The sequence below is a fragment of the Quercus suber genome, unplaced genomic scaffold (assembly GCF_002906115.3).
Source record: "Quercus suber isolate HL8 unplaced genomic scaffold, Cork oak 2.0 scaffold_320, whole genome shotgun sequence".
Lineage (NCBI taxonomy): Eukaryota > Viridiplantae > Streptophyta > Magnoliopsida > Fagales > Fagaceae > Quercus > Quercus suber.
This window is the reverse complement of record NW_027069774.1, coordinates 187,605-209,908: the sequence shown is the minus strand read 5'-3', so window position 1 is coordinate 209,908 and position 22,304 is coordinate 187,605. Positions and strand designations below refer to the sequence as shown.

The 22,304-nt window shown below is 37.7% G+C and overlaps 1 protein-coding gene and 1 long non-coding RNA gene across 2 annotated transcripts; one reads left to right on the top strand and one right to left on the bottom strand.

Annotated features, from left to right (window-relative positions):
- Positions 1–6,662: 6,662 nt before the first annotated feature.
- LOC112028778 (uncharacterized) lies at positions 6,663–7,976 on the bottom strand. Its single transcript, XM_024061472.1, has one exon. It carries the CDS (start codon positions 7,974–7,976, stop codon positions 6,663–6,665), a length of 1,314 nt encoding a protein of 437 aa, XP_023917240.1.
- A 12,733-nt stretch (positions 7,977–20,709) lies between these two features.
- LOC112041103 (uncharacterized) lies at positions 20,710–21,793 on the top strand. The gene is made up of 3 exons (XR_002886162.2): positions 20,710–20,888; positions 20,989–21,191; positions 21,676–21,793. It is a non-coding gene; the product is annotated as an uncharacterized LOC112041103 (long non-coding RNA).
- Positions 21,794–22,304: the final 511 nt, after the last annotated feature.

Genomic DNA, 22,304 nt, shown 5'->3' with positions numbered 1-22,304 from the left:
AGACATCATCTATTGTTTTTAAATACAATCAACATATGAATTATTGTTGTTAAGTAAACTCCAAGTGAGATCTAAATACAATAGACTTTTATGTATTAATTTATTTCAAATTTGTTAAGATGTAAATGATTTTTTTTAGATTTAAGATGAAAAAATTTATACTTTTGTTGTTAGGCTTACCATTTTCCCCCCCATATTTTAGATCATATTGGTTTGTTATTGGTTTTTTTTTTTTTTAATTTTAATTTTAATTTTAATTTATTAAAAAGACTAGATATTGCCAAGATGATCATATTCAAATTCATTTAAGCTAGGCTTAAAAAAAAAAAAAAAAAAAAAAGTTTAGGAGGTTCAAAATTTATTTTAGGAGGATCAAATTAAAAAAAAATTATATACAATTTTTTTTTTTTGGCCCAACTCAGGGGGTTCATTTGAACCTCCTGGGCTGCACCTAGAGCCGCCCATGGGTTCAGCCTTGTTGGCCTACATCCACGAAGGAATCCCTTAAGGGCTACATCTTTACTGTATAAGAGTATAGTACAATAATCTGTGTTACAATGAACCTAACATAAGTATATATAGACGACTAAACCGTAGACTACTAGTACAAGCAAGAATGGGCTTGGACCTATTACATTGAATTAATATGTTTAATATATCTCTAACAGATTTCTTGCGCACACAATACACATTCGATGACTATGATTATTGTATGCAACACATTTTTAAAGAACAAAACGTCTTCTAGTCAATTTCTCATCTCCCTTTAAAAAATGTGCTGTTCCTTCAATGAACTAAATGCAGCCATTGAGGACAGCACTAGGGATATGCAATTATTGAGAATTTCCTAGAGCTGATCCCTTATTTCAAAGATGTGCCAACAAGTCAAAAAAAAAAAAAAAATTGAAAACGTTAAATAAAATATTTTTTGAGCCTGACTTGTGGCCCCATGTGTTAATCTCATAATGGCGTATACTCCCTACTTACTAAATACTTTCCCATTTCCATTAGTGAAAATACATTTGGTAAAAAATAATTAGCGCATAGCAACCCTATTTTAGAGATACTGACTCAATATATATAGAATGATAATAAATTAATGTTATGAGAAACAAGTTTTTTGGCAGTGTTTAGCCTTACCAACTAAAACATTTACGAGAAACAAATGCAATATCTAGTCTTTTTAATAAATTAAAATTAAAATTAAAATTAAAAAAAAAAAAAACCAATAACAAACCAATATGATCTAAAATATGGGGGGGAAAATGGTAAGCCTAACAACAAAAGTATAAATTTTTTCATCTTAAATCTAAAAAAAATCATTTACATCTTAACAAATTTGAAATAAATTAATACATAAAAGTCTATTGTATTTAGATCTCACTTGGAGTTTACTTAACAACAATAATTCATATGTTGATTGTATTTAAAAACAATAGATGATGTCTAAGATTTAATCTTAGCAACAATAATTATTATCTTCATAATAAAGTCTAATTGGCAAATTGTTGCTAGTTGTTACTAAAGAGAAAAAAAAAAAAAGTAATTTTAGTCGTAAGTTTAAATTAGAACTAATAACAACTTATAACCTAAAATTTGTTGGAAAAGTGTTGTGAAAATGTTTTAGATGTAGCAGTTCTCATCTTTTATTCACTTGTTAGTACATATTATGAAAAATTTTGTAATAAAGAAATCATGTAGACCGCAAGATTCACTTTTTTTTCTTTGCCCAAAATACATCTTCTTATTGACCCCTCTAAAAATATATCCTAGAGCTGCCACTGGCTGAACCACGCAACTCTCGTGTTCTCACTGTTCCTATTCTATGCTTTTCCTTCCGCATTCACTCTAGCATATACAACATGGTATAACACATCACGTTGCTAATAATGTTATTTTAACAAAATCATTACTCTCCTAATGGCTAGTTGGACATATATTTTCTTGTTATTACTTACAAACCCATTCAATGGATCTTAAACCCTTGACATTACCCTTCATTCTATTATCATGAAAGAATAAAAATGTCAATTGAGCTATAACTCACTAGAGGGGATAGTTGAATGTGTCATCTATATTAGACAATGTAATGCTGAAGCCTACAGACGCTACAGTTATGTTTAAGATCGAGTAAAATAAGAGTACTAGGATTCAAACTTCACTTTCTTGCACAACCAACAATACATAATATTATTAGTTTACTATCATGGGATAAAAACAAAAATAGTGAATCCCTCACTCTTGCTCAAGTTGATGTTAATGCGTTGTAGCTGTTAAGCCTGTTCACAAACTCCTTCTGAATTGCCGTGGTCTTAGCCTCTTAGGCCATAAACTCCTGCAGAATCCCGTGAACCCAGCTCACAGAACCCTCAATCCCTCACCAGATTTCAATTAGCTTTTATTAATGTTTTCACAAAATTAAGTGACAGAGCAATAAGAAGGGCTGTCATTATATTGGTCAATTAATTATTGACAAATGAGACAATAGCCTAATGTCAAAGGCCTTTTATTTTACTAGCTCTTTTACTATTGTTTTTTTTTTTTTTTTTTTAGAGTCAAAACTGAGAAACTTGATTAAGGTAGGCTCTCAAGATTAGCCAAAAATACAGATTCAAGGTCTGGTGGTACTTCTTCCATCTAGACGGACATACTAGGAGGTATAATTGCTCTCCTTGCTAATGAATGTGCTAACTGATTACACTATCTCCTGACAAAAGATATATTTGCTTTAGAGAAATGAGACAATAGGAAGAAAATATCAGCTACAATGTTTCTGTAGTGGGTCAGCTTGCTGCCTCCATTCTTCAGGTTCCTTATAAGGAGCTCAGAGTCACCTTTAAGAGTTATATCGTCAAAGCCAAGTTCCAACGCAAATTCTAAAGCTCTTCTAGCCGCCAGCGCTTCCACCTCAATGACAGATGTTGGTAGAGGTATTTGTTGAGTCAAAGACGCCATGATCAGCCCAGCATCATTTCGGATTACCACGCCGATCCCAGCACAATCTTTGTCTACAAATATTGCTCCGTCAAAGTTTATCTTGAGCCCGTTAGCCTCAGGTGCTGTCCAATGCATTGTTGCGCATCCATGAGGGTGCGAAGATCGCTCGTTGGTAGTTTCAGACCCCGTCAATCGATCCTGGGCAAACTCTAGCACTTTGTCAAGTGTTAAGGCCGATTTGCTGAGGCGTAGGTTGTTGCGCCTATTCCAAAGTGTCCAAATTACTGCTGCAAACAGCTCCGGTTCTTTGTTTCCTGCAAAAATGAAATCAAACACGTCAATAAAGGAGGAGCACGCATGGAGCGTGCCATGGTTCCACTCTGGCTGTGTGCACCACAGAGGCTTCAGGTCTGGACAGTGTAGCATGGCATGCACAGCATCTTCTTGGTGCATTTTACAGCTATCACAGGTGCCTGTGGAAATGATTTTACGGCAGACCAGGTTCGCTTTGGTGGGCAGAGAGTCTTTGCAAGCTCTCCAGACCAGATGTTTCACTTTGTTTGGAACCTTGAGACCCCAAATCTTCTTCCACAGTGGCTTCAAGACTTCATTCTCAGATGGGCCAGGTTGCCTACTGATATGCTCTTCAAACAAAAACTTATACCCAGATTTAACAGTGTAGCTGCCATCCGGGTTGAAGGTCCAAATCAGCACATCCTCTTGAATTGTCCTACAAAGGGGGGTATTTTTTATAATACTCACTTCAAAAGGATAGAAGCAATTTTCTAACACATCTTCCCTCCATACTTTCTGCTCTTGGTCTATCAAATCACTGACAAAGGTAATGGTGCGGTCCTCAATATGTGGTGACAATAGCTTCGGGTTAGCTCTGCTTGGCAGCCAGTTGTCCCCCCAGATGTGAATCGAGGTCCCGGAACCAATTCTCCACCTACTCCCCCGCTTAATTACATCTCTTCCCCGCATAATACTCCACCATGCGTGAGAAGCATTTGCAGGTATTTTGGCCTCCATCACCGAAGAAGTGGGAAAGAATTTGGCTTTAAAAACACGGTAGAATAATAAGCTTGTGTCATGAAGCAACCTCCATGTGTGTTTTGCCAAAAGTGCATCATTAAAAAGGGAGAGATTTTTAAAACCCATACCACCTTGAGCTTTAGGTTTACACAAGTCCTGCCACTTAACCCAATGAACCTTCCTATTATCACCCCTTTTACCCTAAAAAAATCTGCATATCGTCATTTCAATCTCATGGCAAAGTGTTGAAGAGAGCTTGAAACAAGCCATAGTATAGGTAGGGAGGGCTTGTGCCACGGCCTTAATGAGAATCTCCCTTCCTGCTTGGCTAAGGAGTTTTGCCTCCCACCCTTGAATCTTTTTCCACACCCTCTGTTTTATGTATGTGAAGCTTTCCTTTTTATTACACCCAACAAGAGAAGGGAGGCCTAGGTATTTCTTGTACTGTTGGACTACCGAAACCCCAAGCATCTCCTTTATGGCCAATTGGGTTTCTTCGGAAGTTGATTTACTAAAGAAAAGGGTGGTCTTTGCTCTATTTATTTGCTGCCCTGTTGCCCTCTCATATTTAGCCAATACATTGAGCAAACTTTGGCATTCCTCTATCTTGGCCCTGCAAAAGATGAGGCTATCGTCTGCAAAAAGGAGGTGTGTTAGTTTAGGCCCATTACGACAAAGTGAGACTCCTCGAATATCTCCATTATTGGCTGCACTTCTAATCAATCCATGTAAACCCTCGGTACACATGAGGAAAAGGTAGGGAGACAGTGGGTCACCTTGCCTTAATCCTCTGGATGGAGTGATGTAACCGTGGGGCTCCCCATTAATCAAGACTGAATATGAGGCTGTGGTGATGCATGCCATCATGAGTTTCACCCACCTATCATGGAAACCCAACTACACCAAAACCTTCTCCATATATGCCCACTCAACCCTATCGTAAGCCTTGCTCATGTCGAGCTTCAAAGCCATAAAACCCGACTTACCCTTAGTATGGTTCCTCATGTAGTGCAAAGTTTCAAAGGCCACAAGAATATTATCTGAGATCAGACGTTCAGACATAAAAGCACTTTGGTGATTTGAAATAATCTGAGGCAAAACATCTTGCAAACAGTTGGTTAGAACTTTAGAAAAAATTCTATATAACACGTTGCTCAAACTTATGGGTCGAAATTCTGACACATATTTTGGTTCCTTCACTTTTGGGATCAAAGTAATAAAAGAATGGCAAAGTGCAGGAGGTAAATCACCTGAATTTAAGTAATGTAGGATAGAACGTGACACATCAGAACCAAGCAAAGACCAATAACTTTGATAAAATAAAGGGGGCATACCATCTGAGCCGGGTGCTTTCAAAAGGGCCATTTGTTTCAAGGCAATTTCCACTTCTTCAATTATGAAGTCAGCCACTAACTTTTCATTCATTTCATTTGTCACCACTTGAGGAATTAAGTCCACCACCTCTTCAAAATTGTTGGGATTAGCCGAAGTGAAAAGGTTTTGGTAAAAGTCCATAATAGTGTCATTTACTTGAGTTTGCCGAGTGCACCATCTGCCTGTAGCATCATACAATTGTGTAATATAATTCCTTCGCCTTCTCTGAGATGTTTTGCTATAGAAAAATCTAGTATTACGGTCTCCATCCTTGAGCCACATAACCTTAGATCTTTGTCTCCACATTTTGGCTTCTTTATCGAGTAGCACGTTCACTTCACCCTCCAACCATTTCATGTGTCTAGAGTCACCAGTCTGAACAGCCCTCTTTTCTGCTTCCTTCAATTGCTTTTTTTTCCTCTCTAATTCTTTTTGGACACTACCAAAACTCCTTCTACTCCAACGGGTTAGCTCCTGCCCACATCTATCAAATTTTTTTAACACTCTTGTATCCCATGGTTCATAGGAATTCTCACTCCAGACTGCCTCAATTGTCTCACTACAGCCTTTATCACTCATCCACATATGTTCAAAACGGAAAGGTTTTTGGAAGCTACAATCCATACCTTCAGGTGAGATACACAGATCCTTATGATCAGAAGCGGTTCCATCTAAGTGTAACACTTTCGTTCCTGGAAACATAGAGAACCATTCGTTGGTGGCCATGGCACAGTCAAGCCTCTCCTAAATTGTGAACTCAACAAAGTGTTTGTGCCATGTAAAAGGAAAGCCCACAAATCCTAAGTCCATGAAACTACATTCATCAAGAGCATCACGAAACAATTGCATTTGATGGTGAGGTCTTGGCCGACCTCCCTGTTTTTCAGACTGTCTTGTAATCTCGTTAAAGTCTCCGGCGCACAACCATGGGGCTGACCCCCTATTTTTCAAATTTCTCAATTTTGTCCAAGACTCGTGTCGCTTATGCGTATCAGGTTCCCAATAGAATCCCGTAAACCGCCACTCCTTCTCAGTGTTTTTATTAATTGTGGTGTCAATGTGGTTCTTGGAGTAAGTTTCAATCTCCAAGGGAAAACCTTCTTTCCAAAAAATTGCCAAACTGCCCCCTTTATTAATCCGGGGAACTTCAAATAAATTTTTAAATTGTATCATTCGTTGAACTAGTTCTAGCCTAGCTTTGTCTGTCCATGTTTTGGCTAAAAACACGACAGAGAGATCTTTTGCCCACACCCAATCTGCAAGCTGATCTTCTGTACGTAGGTTCCCAAGCCCACGACAGTTCCACACTAAAAGACTCACTGCTTCTGGCAGGGCTGGACTCCAGACTCTGCCAATATCTGTATTTGTTCTTCATCAACCTGTGAAACCACGAATCTCCTTTTTGGTAACTCAGATTGTTGTATGTCATCAGGTAGAACCCTTTTTGTGCCACATGTAGCAGCCTGGCACGGTTTCTGTTCCATTTCGGCCCTTAGAATACGTTTCCAGGTTGGTCTACTTGGAGCATTTGATGAGGGCGGGGTCAAGTTGGGAATATCTGATGAGGGTAGGGACGGCTTGGGAACAGTCGATGTGGTCAAAGTGTTTGGGGTGGAATGGTTAGAGGTATGATGTGGATTATGAGGTTTGGGAATATCTGATGAGGATGGGGTCAGTTTGGGAATATTTGTTGTGGATAAAGTGTTTGTTTTGGTCGGGTCAAAGGTATGATGTGGATTATGAGGTGTGGGAATATCTGAGGAGGGTGGGGCCGGTTTGGAAACATTAGTAGTGGTTAATGTTTTTGGGTTGGTCGGGCTAGAGATATGATGAGGATTATGAGATTTGGGAATATTTGTGGTACGTTTATCAATTAAAGAGGTCTTGGGATTAGCTGTATCAGTTTTGGTGTCAGTATTTGATGAGGGTAAATCAAAATTCCTGAGTTCACGGTCTATTTCCTCAAGGTTTTTTTCAAAAGAATCTTCGGATCTTAAAGAGGGCACTAAACACGGGTTTAAATGAGGATGGTCAACGTTGTGCAAATCTGGAAGGAAAGTATCATCAATGTTTGTAACGGGTGGAGGGTTACCTTGATTTTCGCTTACCATAATGGGCTTGACCGTGCTTGGAGATTCTCTGGTTGCCGCCGTCCATGTCTCACCGGTCTTCCTCTGTTCAGCTACAGTGGCTTTCTTCTTAGCATAGAACCCTGGGACAGACACCACAGTTTTGAGATTCCCAATCATTGGCGAGGCCCTTATCCATGGTCCAAACTCCCTGTCTGATTCATCCAGTGTACCTTCATTGTCAATCCATCGCTCGCAATCTCTATCGTTATGGGTGAGGCAACCACACCAATAACAAATGTTAGGGAGTCGTTCGTACCTAAAAGAGACCCACAACTCTTTATCATCATCCAGAGTTAACACCCTTCCCCTGCACAGAGGTTGTGATATATCTACCAGAACTCTGACCCTCATAAAACCACCACACTCCTCTGTTTTTGTGTTTGATTGATTCTGCACAACCCCTACTGTCTCGCATAGGCCTTCAGCCACAGTTTGATTCATGAATTTCATTGGTATTCCGTGCACTTGAACCCAAAACGGGGTGAGACTGAAGTCCATTTGTTGCACGTCGCTTACTCCATCGTATCAGTGTAACACCATAAGGTGCTTGTCAAAGCTCCACGGTTCATTTGCTAGTATATTGTTTCTGGATGATGCTTCATAGCAGCATTTTTTAAAGGTGAAAACTTGCGTTTTAACCCATTATAGATTATAGATTTATGGAACTAAAAAATGTTAGTTTCCTTAAAAAATATGAATATAGTTATCAATTACCTAATAATCCAATATAAAATGTTTTAAGGATGATACGATCATGTCCTATAGCATATATAAGCTTTTCATATGGATTTATCCTTCAGCACAATCTTGTACCTGGCGTCAAGGTGGACCCATCAACATTGTTTTAAACAAATGCATTTGTGAAATAGGGGTTTGATTTGGATATTGTTACTCCACTTTCTGGTTCACTGTCTTCCATTGGCTATGAAATTTATGGGCCCTCATGGTGATCAAATTGGCCCCTAACATCGTGTATGCACTATATATATGACAACTGATAATTAAAATGTATGCGGTTCAATGCTATTTGCCTATTGGCATCCACTTTGATGTTTGGAGTTCCAACCTATCAACTCTCAATTATTTATCTAACCAGAAAAGAAAATAAAGAATCAAAATGCATGATTTGAATCATTTTAGTGTTTAATTTCTAAACTCAAACTGTGCAATTTTCTATTACACAGCTTTATACAATAAGAAATGCAATCAGTAGATGAGCAAAAAGCAACACAATTAAGTTACATGTTCACATGTTGAGAAGTTCAAATGGTACGATTATATATATATATATATATATATTTTTTTTTTTCTTGATCCAAGTTTTTGAAGGATGAAAAAGTTTGCAAATTTAAGAATGTAAACGTCTGTAAAATTAATTTATTAGTCAAAACCCTGTGTATTCACAATAAGGAATGAGATTCCGTTTTTTTTTTTTTTTTTAAATGAAAATTAATTAACTAAAATAATTCAATAATACATTTTACAATGAGAATCAAATAACTATTTCATTAAATTAAGCAATATGTTTTAAGCAAAAATATTGCCAATCAAGGGAAAAGGTTACTTACCTCCAACAACTCCACCAAAATTTCAAATTATAACACCACAGGATCAATCTAATATAAGTAAATACTCAAATTAATTAAGTTTTATCTTGAACAACTTCAGCAAATGAATTAACCCAACTTATGCATTTTTCATCTAATTTTGTTTTCTCCCCTCAAAGCAAATCAATGAAAAAAGTACGAAAACTATGATTTTTTGTTTGGAAGAAAAAACTATGATATTTTTTGAACTATTGTAAAATAACCTTCAAATTTGTACCAAATAATTTTGAGAGTACCTATATGAAAACTACCTTTTTTATAGACTCAATTTTGGATCAAAGTAGGGTACATTAGTCTTATTTGGGCATGTATGTCATGATGGGCTTTCATCAAACTAAATAGGCTAGGTGGTGACCACACTGCCCTCCAACAATCTTGTGGTTTACGAATGGGCTTTGTAAAAAAAGATTATTTTCCCCATTTTTTTTCTTTATAGATTGTTTCATTTTTCAAGAACTCCTTTTCATGAACCATTTCAGGTTTCCACTTAAATTTTCAACTAAAATTCAAGTACATATAATTTTTAATAAAATTCAAATGTTAAGATCATGTTTACAACTAATTTTGCTTACCATTCCCTACCAAAAATCAATTTATTAACACCCTATAATTAACTAACCTTAAAAACCAAAATTCATTAAAATAGGATGTTACAAAGAGTGAAGTCACTAAGATCATTCTAACCTTGAAAGTCTCAAAATTCAAAACCATAGGCTATAAAGATATTAGAAGGATTTATTATCTTTGGGTTGGCTTTGGTTGATCTTGGCCTTAATTATTTGATATTCTTCTGCTCCTATTTGCAAACACACGTTAGTTTTTATAGTTTATATAGTCGATCAGATTATGCTTTCAGGTGATATATTCTTTCACTCTTTTTCTTTCTTTTTTGGTAGAGAACGGAAATCACTTCATTAACTTAAATTAGATGAGTTAAGGCATAGCCTCTCATAACATACACCAACTGAATCATAAAAGCTAACAAAACAATATCCAGTGGGGGAAAAAGTCTTGCCGCTGAGTTGCTCCCATTTCGCTAGTCTATCTGCGCACTAGTTTGGCTCCCTGTAACAATACTTGACCTTTGGATTAGGAATTTACCCCATTAGTTGCCTGCAATCCCATATAAGAGTAGAGTGAGCAATATTTTTAGTGGTACTTTTCGACACTCAGTCCATCACGACTTTGGCATCAAGTTCTATCTCAACTGCTAGTAAGTTTAAAGGGTTGCAAATTTTTAGACCATCCCTTAAGGCCCATAGCTCCGCTTCTACACTTGTTGCTATTCCAATGGCTCTACTAAATCCAGAAATCCACACTCCATTATGATCCCAGATAATACCTCCACCACCTGCCTTACTTGGGTTTCCTATAGCTAACCCATCTGTGTTTAGCTTGTACCAGTTCTTCTCTGGCTTGTTCCATCCTACATTAATTGGGCTCTTGGTTCTCATAGGCTTAGCACGACCAGCACAATAATGGTAATTCAGAGCCATGCTATACACTTCTTTGCTCAATCTACCATTTGGTGTGGCTTGAATAAATACTCTCTTGTTTCGCTGCTTCCACAATCCCTATATCTTAAAGGCAAATAACACTCTCTATGGCACATTTGCCTCCACCAGATCTGTGGAGGACCTTAGATTTTCTTTCAACCAACTGCACAGATCAGATGTGAAGAAATTGTTATCACACCTCCCGTTTCCTGTGTCTAGCCAAAACTTCTTTGCTATATCACAATCCCTGAGCACGTGGATAATAGTCTCAGCTTCTCTCCCACACCCTTCACATTTACTGTCTTCAGCAATGCCTCTTGTAACAAGCAGATCTTTAGCTGGCAGACTAAAGAGATAGCTTTTCCATATGAAACACTGGATTTTTGGCAGCGTATCCACTTTCCAAATCCAACTCCTAGCGAATTTGTCTGTTACATTGCTTTCTCCTTTTGCTAGTTTGTAAGCACTTCTTCCATCAAATTCCCCATAATTAGAATAATCCCAGCTAATGTTATCCAAGCTCGCATCTAAGTAGGGAATTAGAATGGCCTTAATTCTTTGCAACAAGCCACAAGGAGAGACAAAGGAGCAATAGCTAAAGTTCCAGCCCCCCTTCTGTGTCACCTCTCCCATCTCTAGTTGATCTTCCCCGCTATTAAGGGGCCTAACAATCAAACTTCTCAAGGAGCCTTCATTTAGCCATTTATCATGCCAAAAATTTAGTGAGCTATTTGCACCCACTACCCATTTGGTGTCTTGAACAAAAACTTCTTTACCTTTCTTCATAGTAGACCAGGTTCTTGAGCATGTTTTTCTCGGGTTTGAATATTTGGTTCTAAGCACTTTAGCCCATGGACTATCACTTTCTTTATGCATCCTCCAATTTAGCTTGGCTAGAAGTGCTTAATTTTTGGGTTTTGCTGCGATTAAACCGACCTCCCTCTTTCTTGGGCCTAGTGATCTTGGCCCAACTAATAGTGTGCAGCTTCCTTTTCTCCACCGAAGATCTCCACACAAAGTTTCTACTTACTCTATGAATGGCTTCAAGGATTTTTGTATGTAGCATAGTTCCTTGCATAACATAAACTGGGATAGCTGACAAAACCAACTAAGTAAGGACCACTCTCCCAGCAAAGGATAGCAAATGTGATTTCCAGCCACTTAATCTCCCTTGCGCTCTTTCAATAACAAAATCAAACTCTTGATTTGTTGTACCCGGAAGCTTCAATGAGAATCCTAGATACTTCCCAAGATTTGGAGTTGAGTGAAGGTCAAGACAAGAGCATAATTCTTCCCTCCTTTTCTCGGAGATATTTGGCGAGAAATAAACTCGAGACTTTCCATTATTTACCTTTTGCCTAGATAGCTCACAAAAACTATCAAGTGCTTCTTTTATACTTGTGTAGTTTTTCTTATCAGCTTTCCCAAAGAGAATTAGATCATCCGCAAATAACAAATGGGAGAAGGCTAGCCCACCCCTAGATGCCTTCACCAGGTCCCATAATTTTGAGTCACATTTATCCTTTATCATTAATCTAAGAACCTCCATGCACATTATAAAGAGATAAGGAGATAAGGGATCACCTTGCCTTATACCTCTCATCGGATGTGATTCTTCCAAAACTCCTTCATTGAACAAAACTGCCACACTAGAGGATGAAATACAGCTCATTATCACATTAACAAGGTAGTCTGGTATGTTAAATAGTTTGAGAGTATTCCAAACAAAGCTCCATTCCAATCTATCATAGGTCTTCTCAAGGTCTATTTTGTTTGCCATGTATCCCACATTTCCTTTCTTTCTACTCATAGTATGAAGTATTTCTTGAGTTATAATGACATTGTCCAAACCTTTTCTACTCGAAACAAAGGCAACCTGCATTGGGAAGATGAGATTGGACAAAAAGGGTCTAAATCTAGCAACTATAATTTTTGTGATGATCTTATAAATTGTATTACACAAACTTATCGGGAGGAAGCTACCAAGTCTATCAGCTCTTGTGTGTTTAGGAATAAGAGTTATCAAGGTTTTATTTATGTGCTCCATTATCTTACCATTAGTAAAGGCCCCTTTTACTGTATTTGTAACTGTTTCTCCAACTAGCAGCCAAAACCGTTGAAAGAACCCACCGTGTAGCCCATTAGGACCTGGAGCCTTGAAAGGTTTTAAAGACCACAGTGCATCTTTCACTTCTTGATCAGAAACAAAGCATGACAACTCTGCAGCGTCTTCCTCTGATATTTGCGCTGGCCAATTTGGAATGTTCCAAGGCCTTATGTATCCTATCTCCATACCAAAGATGAACAGAGATATAAATCCTTCCCTTATGTGGTTTGCTACGTCAGCTACCTTAGTCAACCACACTCCATTACTATCCTGCAAGGATAGAATCCTGTTCTGTTTCTTTCTAGCCAAGGTAGAGGTATGGTAAAAGGAGGTGTTATAATCCCCATTAACCATCCACTCAACTCTTGACTTTATAGCCCAAAATTCTTCCTCTAATTTCTGAATTTCAACATAGTCTTTTCTTAGGCTCTTCTCCAACTCAACAAGGAATTGGAATGGTCTGATACTTATGGCAACCTGAATACCATTCAATTTGGCTTCAAATTTTTTCTTTGTCGTGAAAATGTTCCCAAAAACCTCTTTATTCCATTTTCTTGCCGAAGTGGTGAACTCATTAACAGCTGCATTTAGAGATTCCGCATTGGTCCAGGACTTCCGTACAACATTAGGAAAATCCAAGTGAGCTAACCACCCTGACTGAAACCTAAAAGGCCGAGGGAGGTTAAGAGAGGTATTAGATTCCAATTCAACCAAAATAGGGCAGTTGTTAGAATTTATTCTTGCCATATGCTTCACACTAGCTTTCAGATAAAGATGTCTCCAACTGACATTACAGAAACTTCTATCTAGTCTCTCTTAAATAAACTCATTCACTCCCCTTAAATTAGACCAGGTATATCGACCACCACTGAATCCCATGTCCATCATTCCACACAAATCCAAACATTCCTAGAATTTCATAGCCCTTCTAATATTCACTGGCTGCCCATTGAATTTTTCACTACTCATTAACACTTCATTGAAATCACCCATCATTACCCAAGGCAACTCATGGTTAGCAGCAACATTAGCAAGATTATTCCATAATATAGACCTCTCATGAAATCTAGGACTAGCATATATTGCAGATAATAACCAAGAAAAGTTGGAATTACTAACCTTCACTATGGCATAAGTCTCCTGCTCAGTAGAAGCTAAGTGGTTGATTTCCACTACATCAGAATTCCACAGAATCCAAAGTCCCCAAGTATAACCTAAGGTATCTGTATGAATAGTTCCATTAAAAGGAAGTTTATCATAAATTTCTTTAGCACAATCTCCTCCAACCCTAGTCTCTGTAACAATAAAAATGTCCGGCGAGCTCTCTTTCACCATGTTTACAATTGTTTGGCTAAAGTTTGGGCTTAGAGCCCCTCTGCAATTTCATACCATGATATTCATCATTAATTGAGTAATTGGAGGAGGACAATTGTCAACAGCTGATTTGGAAACCTCCTGCTTCTACATTTTCCCCCCAACTTCCTTCAGAAAGTGATTGAAGAACTCCTCTCTGCTCATTAGCAGCAATGAATGCTCTAGGACTCCCATCTCTTTCTCGTATGCACCTGATCATTAGGTTCATGCTCCTTGTAGGATGAAATACTAGGACTTACTTCTTGACTTGCATATTCCCTGCCCAGCTTGTTATCATTGGTGAATCTACCATTACTCTGTCCTTTGTTATTTCGACCATCGGAACCAATTCACATAAGGTTGATAGAAGATAAGGGCGGTACATCATTTTCCACATGGGGAAATTTCTCTCTATTGGTGTTGGTCTGTCTGTGAGGAAAATCCACCACGGGTTTGGCCAGGACTACCATGTTGAGTCTGAGAGGGGGAGAGAGCCTTACTGTAGGCTTATCGGAGTCAATGGGAAGATAAACTTCCACGCTCTCATCAGATCCAGATTGAACCATCCCATGATTTCTGTAAGGCTCCTCCGAATCGTATTTACCATTGAATCCGATAGCTCTATCACTTTCCCTTTTAAATTGATAACCCATGATTTCCGATCCTCCATCCTTGGTGAGTGTTAAAATACCACCCTCTAAAAGCCTACCTTCGATTGTTGATAAGCTAGACTTTAGTTTGGCAATAGGGTTGTTCTTAGTGAAAGACCTGATAAAGAGATTTTCTGCTTTCTTTTTTGTTTTGCTATGAAAAACCCTAGATAGTAGACTTGTGACCAGTGAGGCCTTGTGCCCCTATTCTTCCTGACATGCCCTTTGCGTATCGTGAATCGCGAATTAGAGTCTTGGCTGACTGCCATCTGTGGGGTTGCCATCTCAAAGTCGGGTCTTTGCGTGGACACTAGCTTGTGTTCAAGTCTCGAGCCATCTTCTTACACTCAATTATTTAAAACATTCAACTCAATAACCAAGTAAATGTGTAGGGGTTAAGCAATCCTAAGTCCAAATTAACATTCATAGAGGATAAAAAAGGGTTTTTTTATAAAATAACTACAAAACCCAAACAATATTATTAGTTAGGCAACGTTTCAAACATATTGCATTTCTAACAATTCGACTTCAGAAGAGTCGATCTCACTGTTCAACAAGCCTCTAAGTTTGATCAGTTTAATATCCCAGCAAGTGAAACAGAAAATTTTATCACTCTTGCCCTCCCTAGAGAGTTTGTGATCCCAAACTTAGAGGCTTGAACATATTCTTTTACAGTGGAAGGACGAAGAGTTTCATCTCCCAATGGTTGTGGAAGAGAATTGAGGCCAAAAGGCATGACTGTCCATTGATAATGATGGTCTGGAATGCAGAATGCTGTCTTGTATCTTTCTTCTGGATGGATTCCTAATGAATCTCCAAAAAATAACATTACAGCAAGCCTCCGACGTAATCTTTCACCCGTTACTGTTCATTATCTACTTGTCAGAAACATATCTCTGAAGAAATCCAACCTCTTCCTTCTCCTTCCCCATGTAAAGAAGAACAAAACTAGAAACCTCCATTAATCCCATACTATCAAAAGATCCTTCCCCAGATACCAAAATGGCAACCTCTCCCTGTTGCCCAAAACCATGCACAAAAACCCTTACCATGTTGCATGTTTGACCAAGCTTCACCGTCTTATTCACAGAATTTCCCTCCTTTAGAAAGCTTTGATCATCCTCATGCCAATACCAAACATGTGTGGAAAATCAAAAACCCTGTCGGAGTTAATCCAGACGGAACCAAGAAGCAGGTTTCCTTAGCAAGCACCAAACGCCACTGTGTCTTAGATCATTGCTAAGTTTGTTGCAAGGATTACAGGAAGATTAAGAGAATGGTGGATTAATCTAGGAGAGTATAGGCAAAGACAGGCTGCTCAGTGCAATACCTTGGAGGATTTTTTCACAATAATCCATAATGAGTTCCTTGGATCAGTAACTCACTACACTGATGTAGCAAGAGAAGAATTCCTATTGATGAAATGTTGTTCATTTGAAAGAAAAGATTTGGAGAAACATTTTGACAGAATGTCAAGAAGATACTATTCTTTCATTGGAATGGATGATGTCAATGCCAAATATACTTTCCTTAATTCTTTCCACAACCATTGGGAGATGAAACTCTTCACATGATGAATCTCCAAAAAATAACATTACAGCAAGCCTCCTTGGGAGAAATTTATCAGCATGTGCTCATTGCCCTAGAGAAACTCTGCAACCAGAGAAAATTTCTTTCAGAAATCAGCAAGATCCATGGCAAGCTCAAGGATAATTGTAAAAAGAAAGATTTGCAGATCAAGTGCTATGACAAAGATTGTACCTGTCCAACAAAAAGGGGAGATCATTTCAAAAATATTCCTGGAAGAAAAAGCATCATACAAGTCACAAGAAGAAATCTTTTCGCAAGAAGAAATGGAAATTTCTCAGAAAAAAGCAGTTCAAAGGAAAAACCTCAAAGGTCTGTTTTGTATGCAGACGGCCAGGTCACTTTGCAAAAAATTGCCCAAAACGAGAGAAATCAGCAAAACTTTTGGAACAGGCTCAGATTCATGCAGATGATACTCCTTTTTCAGACGTGGAGTCCCTATTTTCATTGGATTATGAATACTCCCCTCAAGCTTTAGCAGTTATGGCTTATTCTACTTCTGAGGAAGAATCGGACTATGAAGAAGACTCAGACCCAGAAATTCAAGCCATCTTCACATCCCAGCCCATTATAGCTCCCCTAACCAGTCCTACACCTATAGCCCAAGTAAACATCCTCCTTGATACCTATGCCAGACCCATCCCAGTAATAGCATTATTTGATACAGGAGCAGCGGCAACAATCCTTCATCCTAAGATATTACCCAAAGAATGCTGGTTATCTCATCATCAGATGTTCAGGGCAGCAAATGGAGAAACATTTTTGATTACCCTGAAAAGTAAGCCCATCTTCATCAGAATCTTCCCAACACTCACCATCAAACACCAAGTCCTTGGCTCCCCTCTTACAGGAAGAGATCTTCTTATAGGATTTGACCTCCTTCATCAAATACCTAGCCTCAGATGGTCTTCAAAAGGACTTATGCATAAACAACACCTTCTCACATGGACTCAAGTTCCCCATTTATTCACAGTTGATCCTTTTGATCCTATAAGATTCCAGATTATCAATGATTGTTGTGCAAACAGTCACTCTGAATTCCTCATTAAAAATCCAAACCCTTTGTGGAAAAACCCAAATTTCTTCATTAGCCTACCCTTCAAAAAGAATGAAGACATCAACCCCACAAAAGCCAGTCACAGAGGTATGAACCCAGAACACTTGACTTTAGCCAAGCAAGAGCTATCTGCCCTCCTTTCTGAAGGACTTATTGAGCCCACAACTTCTCCGTGGGCATGTGAAGCTTTCTATGTTAACAAACATGCTGAGCAAGTGCGTGGAAAACTCAAATTGGTGATCAATTATCAGGATCTTAACCATTTCCTTGCAGATGACAAATTTCCTTTGCCAAACAAGAGTGCTCTGTTCCAGCATCTTTCAAATGCTAGGATATTCTCAAAGTTTGATCTTAAAACAGGCTTTTGGCAATTAGGAATCCATCCAGAAGAAAGATACAAGACAGCATTCTGCATTCCAGACCATCATTATCAATGGACAGTCATGCCTTTTGGCCTCAAAAATGCTCCATCCCAATTTCAAAAAGCAATGGTAACTCTGTTCCAGCCCCTCTTGACAAATGCACTAATTTATGTAGATGATATCCTTCTGTTTTCAAAAGACGAAGAGTCTCATGAAAAGTTGCTCATTGAATTCCACAATTTGGCAAGATCATAAGGGGTAATGCTTTCAGAAAAGAAAATGGTCATAGGACAGTCTTCCATAGACTTTTTAGGAGTAAATATTTCAGAAGGGAAGTATACTTTACAGCCTCATATAGCTGTTTCTCTTAGTGAATTTCCAGATAAGCTCACAAGTGCTAAGCAAATACAACAGTTCCTCGGAATTGTAAATTATATGTCTGATTTCATCCCAAAGGTTTCCAAGTACAGGAATTGTTTGGCTCAGCTATTGAAGAAATCATCCCCAGAATGGAATTCTGTTCATACAGAAGCAGTCCAACAATTGAAGAAATTAGCAGAAAAGCTTCCTCCTTTGCAGATTCCAAGATCAGGCAAAAGGATTTTGCAGACAGATGCTAGTGATGAATATTGGGCAGCAGCCCTTTTTGAGGAGCTTAATGGCAAAAGAAACATTTGTGGATATAAAAGTGGTGCATTTAAGCCTTCAGAACTTCATTACCACTCCACTTTCAAAGAGATTCTAGCAGTCAAACATGGGATTGAAAAATTCTAGTTCCATCTTATTGGGCATAATTTTCTGGTAGAAATGGACATGTCCTCTTTCCCCAAAATGCTTCAGTTCAAAAGGAAAATGCTCCCACATCCTCAGTTACTCAGATGGTCAAATTGGTTTTCACAATGGTCTTTTCAAGTAAAACACATCAAAGGTAAAGATAATCTCATCACTGATTATCTTTCTAGAAAGCCTCCTGCCCTTAACACCACCATTATTCCTCCACCCTTGTGTGTATATCCTATTACTGATCCATCCACATCCTCAAATCCTCCTATGGCAGAACCTAATGATATCCTTATCATGATAGACACCCTTCCTCCAGAAATAAAGGACCAGATAAAAACTTTGACCCTTCAAGCCAGATCCAAAAGAATCATTAGAACCCTTCATGAATACCTTAAAAAACACCAGTGCCACTTCCTAGCTGTTTTTCCTGATGCGGACCAACCATGGAAAACCCCTTTTGCCTTTTGGGTAACTAACTGGAATGTTGCACATTACCTTTACATGTGGTACTTACTCAATGAGTATTACCTATGTCTCCATTTTGAACCAGAATTCTACAGATACATTTTTCCTCATGGAAATAAATATTTTCACAAATTTTGGTTTGAAATCCTGAAAAATGATGCCCATAATGGTGATTGGACGAAGTATCCAAAAACAGAACATCCAAGATTTGGTCACAAAGTCACCTCAGCTTGTTTGGTAGCCAAGTTGAATTCTAAAAATGATATCCGAGCAGATGGAATCCTTCACCCTTCAGAGATGCATTGGGTTACTAATTCAGATGGTACACTCCACACACATTCAGATGTTCATTGGGTATCTTGTTATCATGCACTCACCATGGCCGAATCTCTTAACAAAGGAATCCTTCCTGAAATAGTACCAACTAATCCAGATATCTGTAGGCAATAATGGCCACATGAAGATCATTGGGAGATGCCTAATCCTCTTATAGGGTATGATGACCCTTATTATCACAATCATGATCCAGATGACGTTGATGAAGAATGGTTCCAAGGAAGAGATGGATGGGATTAAAATAGCATTATTGTAAACAAAAAAAAAAAAAAAAAGCACTACAAAGTCCTAGAAACGTCTTCAGACGTAATCTTTCACCCGTTATTGTTCATTATCTACTTGTCAGAAACATATCTCTGAAGAAATCCAATCTTGTACTCAGCATGACACTTGTTGCCAAGCTTCACTTCTTCAGACTCATATGAAGACAAAAAGATGGCAGATCCTTATCTCCCAGAAGATTCTTCAGAACCAGTCCCTTCCCTTGTAATGGACACTTGTAACTCCATAAGAATGGCCCCTCCTTTTCTGTATTGTATTATGTATTTCGTTTTGTCTATAAATAGGGCCCTTGTAATCTTAAGGAGGCAGGAGAGAGTTAGGAAAAGCCTCCATAGCCGACCTGAGTCCTCGATGTCTGATGTAAAAAAGCTCTCAAATCTAATAATATCGTTTGCTTTATTGTATATTGTTCTGAGTCTTAATCCTTATATCCATACTATTTTTTATACTCTTTTAGTAGGATATACAATAAAGTACAAGACAGCAACTATGGCTTATCAAATACAGTCGTTTTCTTTGTATTGAAAACGACTTCACTGAAGTCGATTTCTTTGTATAAAAAATGAGTATAATAGACTCGATTTCTCTATCTACGTGGCCCAAAAAATAGGCGATATGAACAGTGAAATCGACTCCTCTGAAGTCAAATTGTTAGAAATGCAATATGTTTGAAACGTTGCCTAACTAATAATATTGTTTGGGTTTTGTAGTTATTTTATAAAAAAACCCGATAAAAAAGAAAAAGAAAAAGAAAGAAAGGAAGGAAGGTATAATTAAAAGGTTGCACGGGAAGCACGTGATGAAAGTCACATGTTATTCTCTTATTGTTTTGGTTGCAAAAGTCACATGTTATTCTTGGTTGAATGTTACATGTTAGAGTATTGTAGATGATGATGATAATGATGATACCTCCGGTTATCAGTTATGGCAGCAGCACAGGCAGAGGAATCATGGCGGTGCTGGTGAGTGGTGAGTGACTCATCATAACTCATAAGCCACTGCCTTTGCAGAGCAGCCATAGCCGTAGGATTTGTTTAACACCCCCATTAACTACATTTTATAATAATAATAATAATAATTATTATTATTATTGTTATTTTTATACTTTTTATATATTTATTATATATAATACACTTCTTAATAATAGAGCTGAACTGGCCGGAATCAAATGCATATATACTCCCATGAGTCTCTGATACATAACTTATAAACACCCCCCAAAATATAAATAAAAACAAAAACAAAAAAGATCCACCCTTTCCCTCTCTGTCTAAACTGTAAAGTCCAATCGTAATCTCAAATCCCTGCCAGTAAATCAAACCAAAGTTCATTCACTTTTCCCAATTTTACCCCTTTCTCTATTTCTTTCTAATTAATCTTATTTAATTTAATTTAATTTTTTTTGGTTTTGTGGGTATTTTGCAGATTCTCATAGAGAGTGAAAATCTGAGCAGAAAGCAAAGCAGCAGTCTTTTTTATTTTATTTTTTGATAATAATAAAGAAAGGATGAGAACAGAGAAGGGTAATCATCAGGAAGACGAGGAGTACGAGGATGAAGATTTCACCTCCAAGAAAGATGCCACTTCTTCCACGCCTAACAACAACAACAACACCAACAACAACAAAGGTTTCTACTTTCTCTCGTATTCTAGACTAACCCTTTTGTTTTTTTCGTTTTCACGTACCATGTTTTATATGTTAGATCCATTTCTGAGAGATCCCTTTTACCTAGTGCCAGGTTATGTTATAAATAATTGATGTTCTTATACAGACTGCAATTTATTTTGGGCTGACGCTAACTACGTAGGTTAATCTTATTGAAATTGTTGTTGCCCCTTGAATTTGGAAACTGATATGGACGTTGGTCCCTTAAAAGTTTGGATTTTTCTTGTCTATGGTGTACACTTTCTATTGATGAGGATGTTCATATTTGTTTTAAAATTGTTTTGGAAAATGGGTGAAATTTTTAAACTTTGTTTTTTCTTTTATGGGTCAATTTTATTTTTTTGGAATACTGGGGTTGACTAATGACTGCATTTCTTTTTTTCTTTTTCTTTTTTCTCCGTTTGAAATTTGGAATCCTTATGTTGGGATATTGACTATGAAACCAGATGCTAAGAACAATGATAAGGCTAGTGCCATACGATCGAAACATTCAGTCACAGAGCAGCGGAGGAGGAGCAAAATCAACGAGAGGTATATTTGAGTCCCTCAACAATGTTTGTACGGTAAACATTTTGATAACCATGATTTTAAGAGCTAATGAAAATGCACCATCCAATTATAAATTGAGTATAAGAAATTGATGAAATATGGCACAATGGAAAAAAAAAAATGTTGACTCCATCACAATCACATATCATAAAGTTTGTTGATTTAATGTCTATTACTCTCTCAGCTCTTATACAAATCAAAGTGACTGCAAGATAAAGTTAATGACATCAACAAAAATATAAAGAACAATAAAGCCTACAGAAAAAACCCCACTTTGAGTTATAGGCTACCTGTAACAAAAATTCTTATGGTTTGGCCTATTTAATGTTAGGTATTCATGAGATAAGGAATGCGTAGACACACTAAGAAACACTTCATAAGAAGTATGGCAGCTAAATCCAATAACCACACAAAGGCCAGTATCCATCAAAATATAGAATTTTTATTCATTAGCTCTTAAAATCATGGTTATCAAAATGTTTACCGTACAAACATTGTTGAGGGACTCAAATATACCTCTCGTTGA

What these genes read in the sequence shown, in the direction of transcription:
- LOC112028778 (XM_024061472.1), bottom strand. Translation starts at nt 7,976, where the DNA reads ATGGACTTCAGTCTCACCCCGTTTTGGGTTCAAGTGCACGGAATACCA.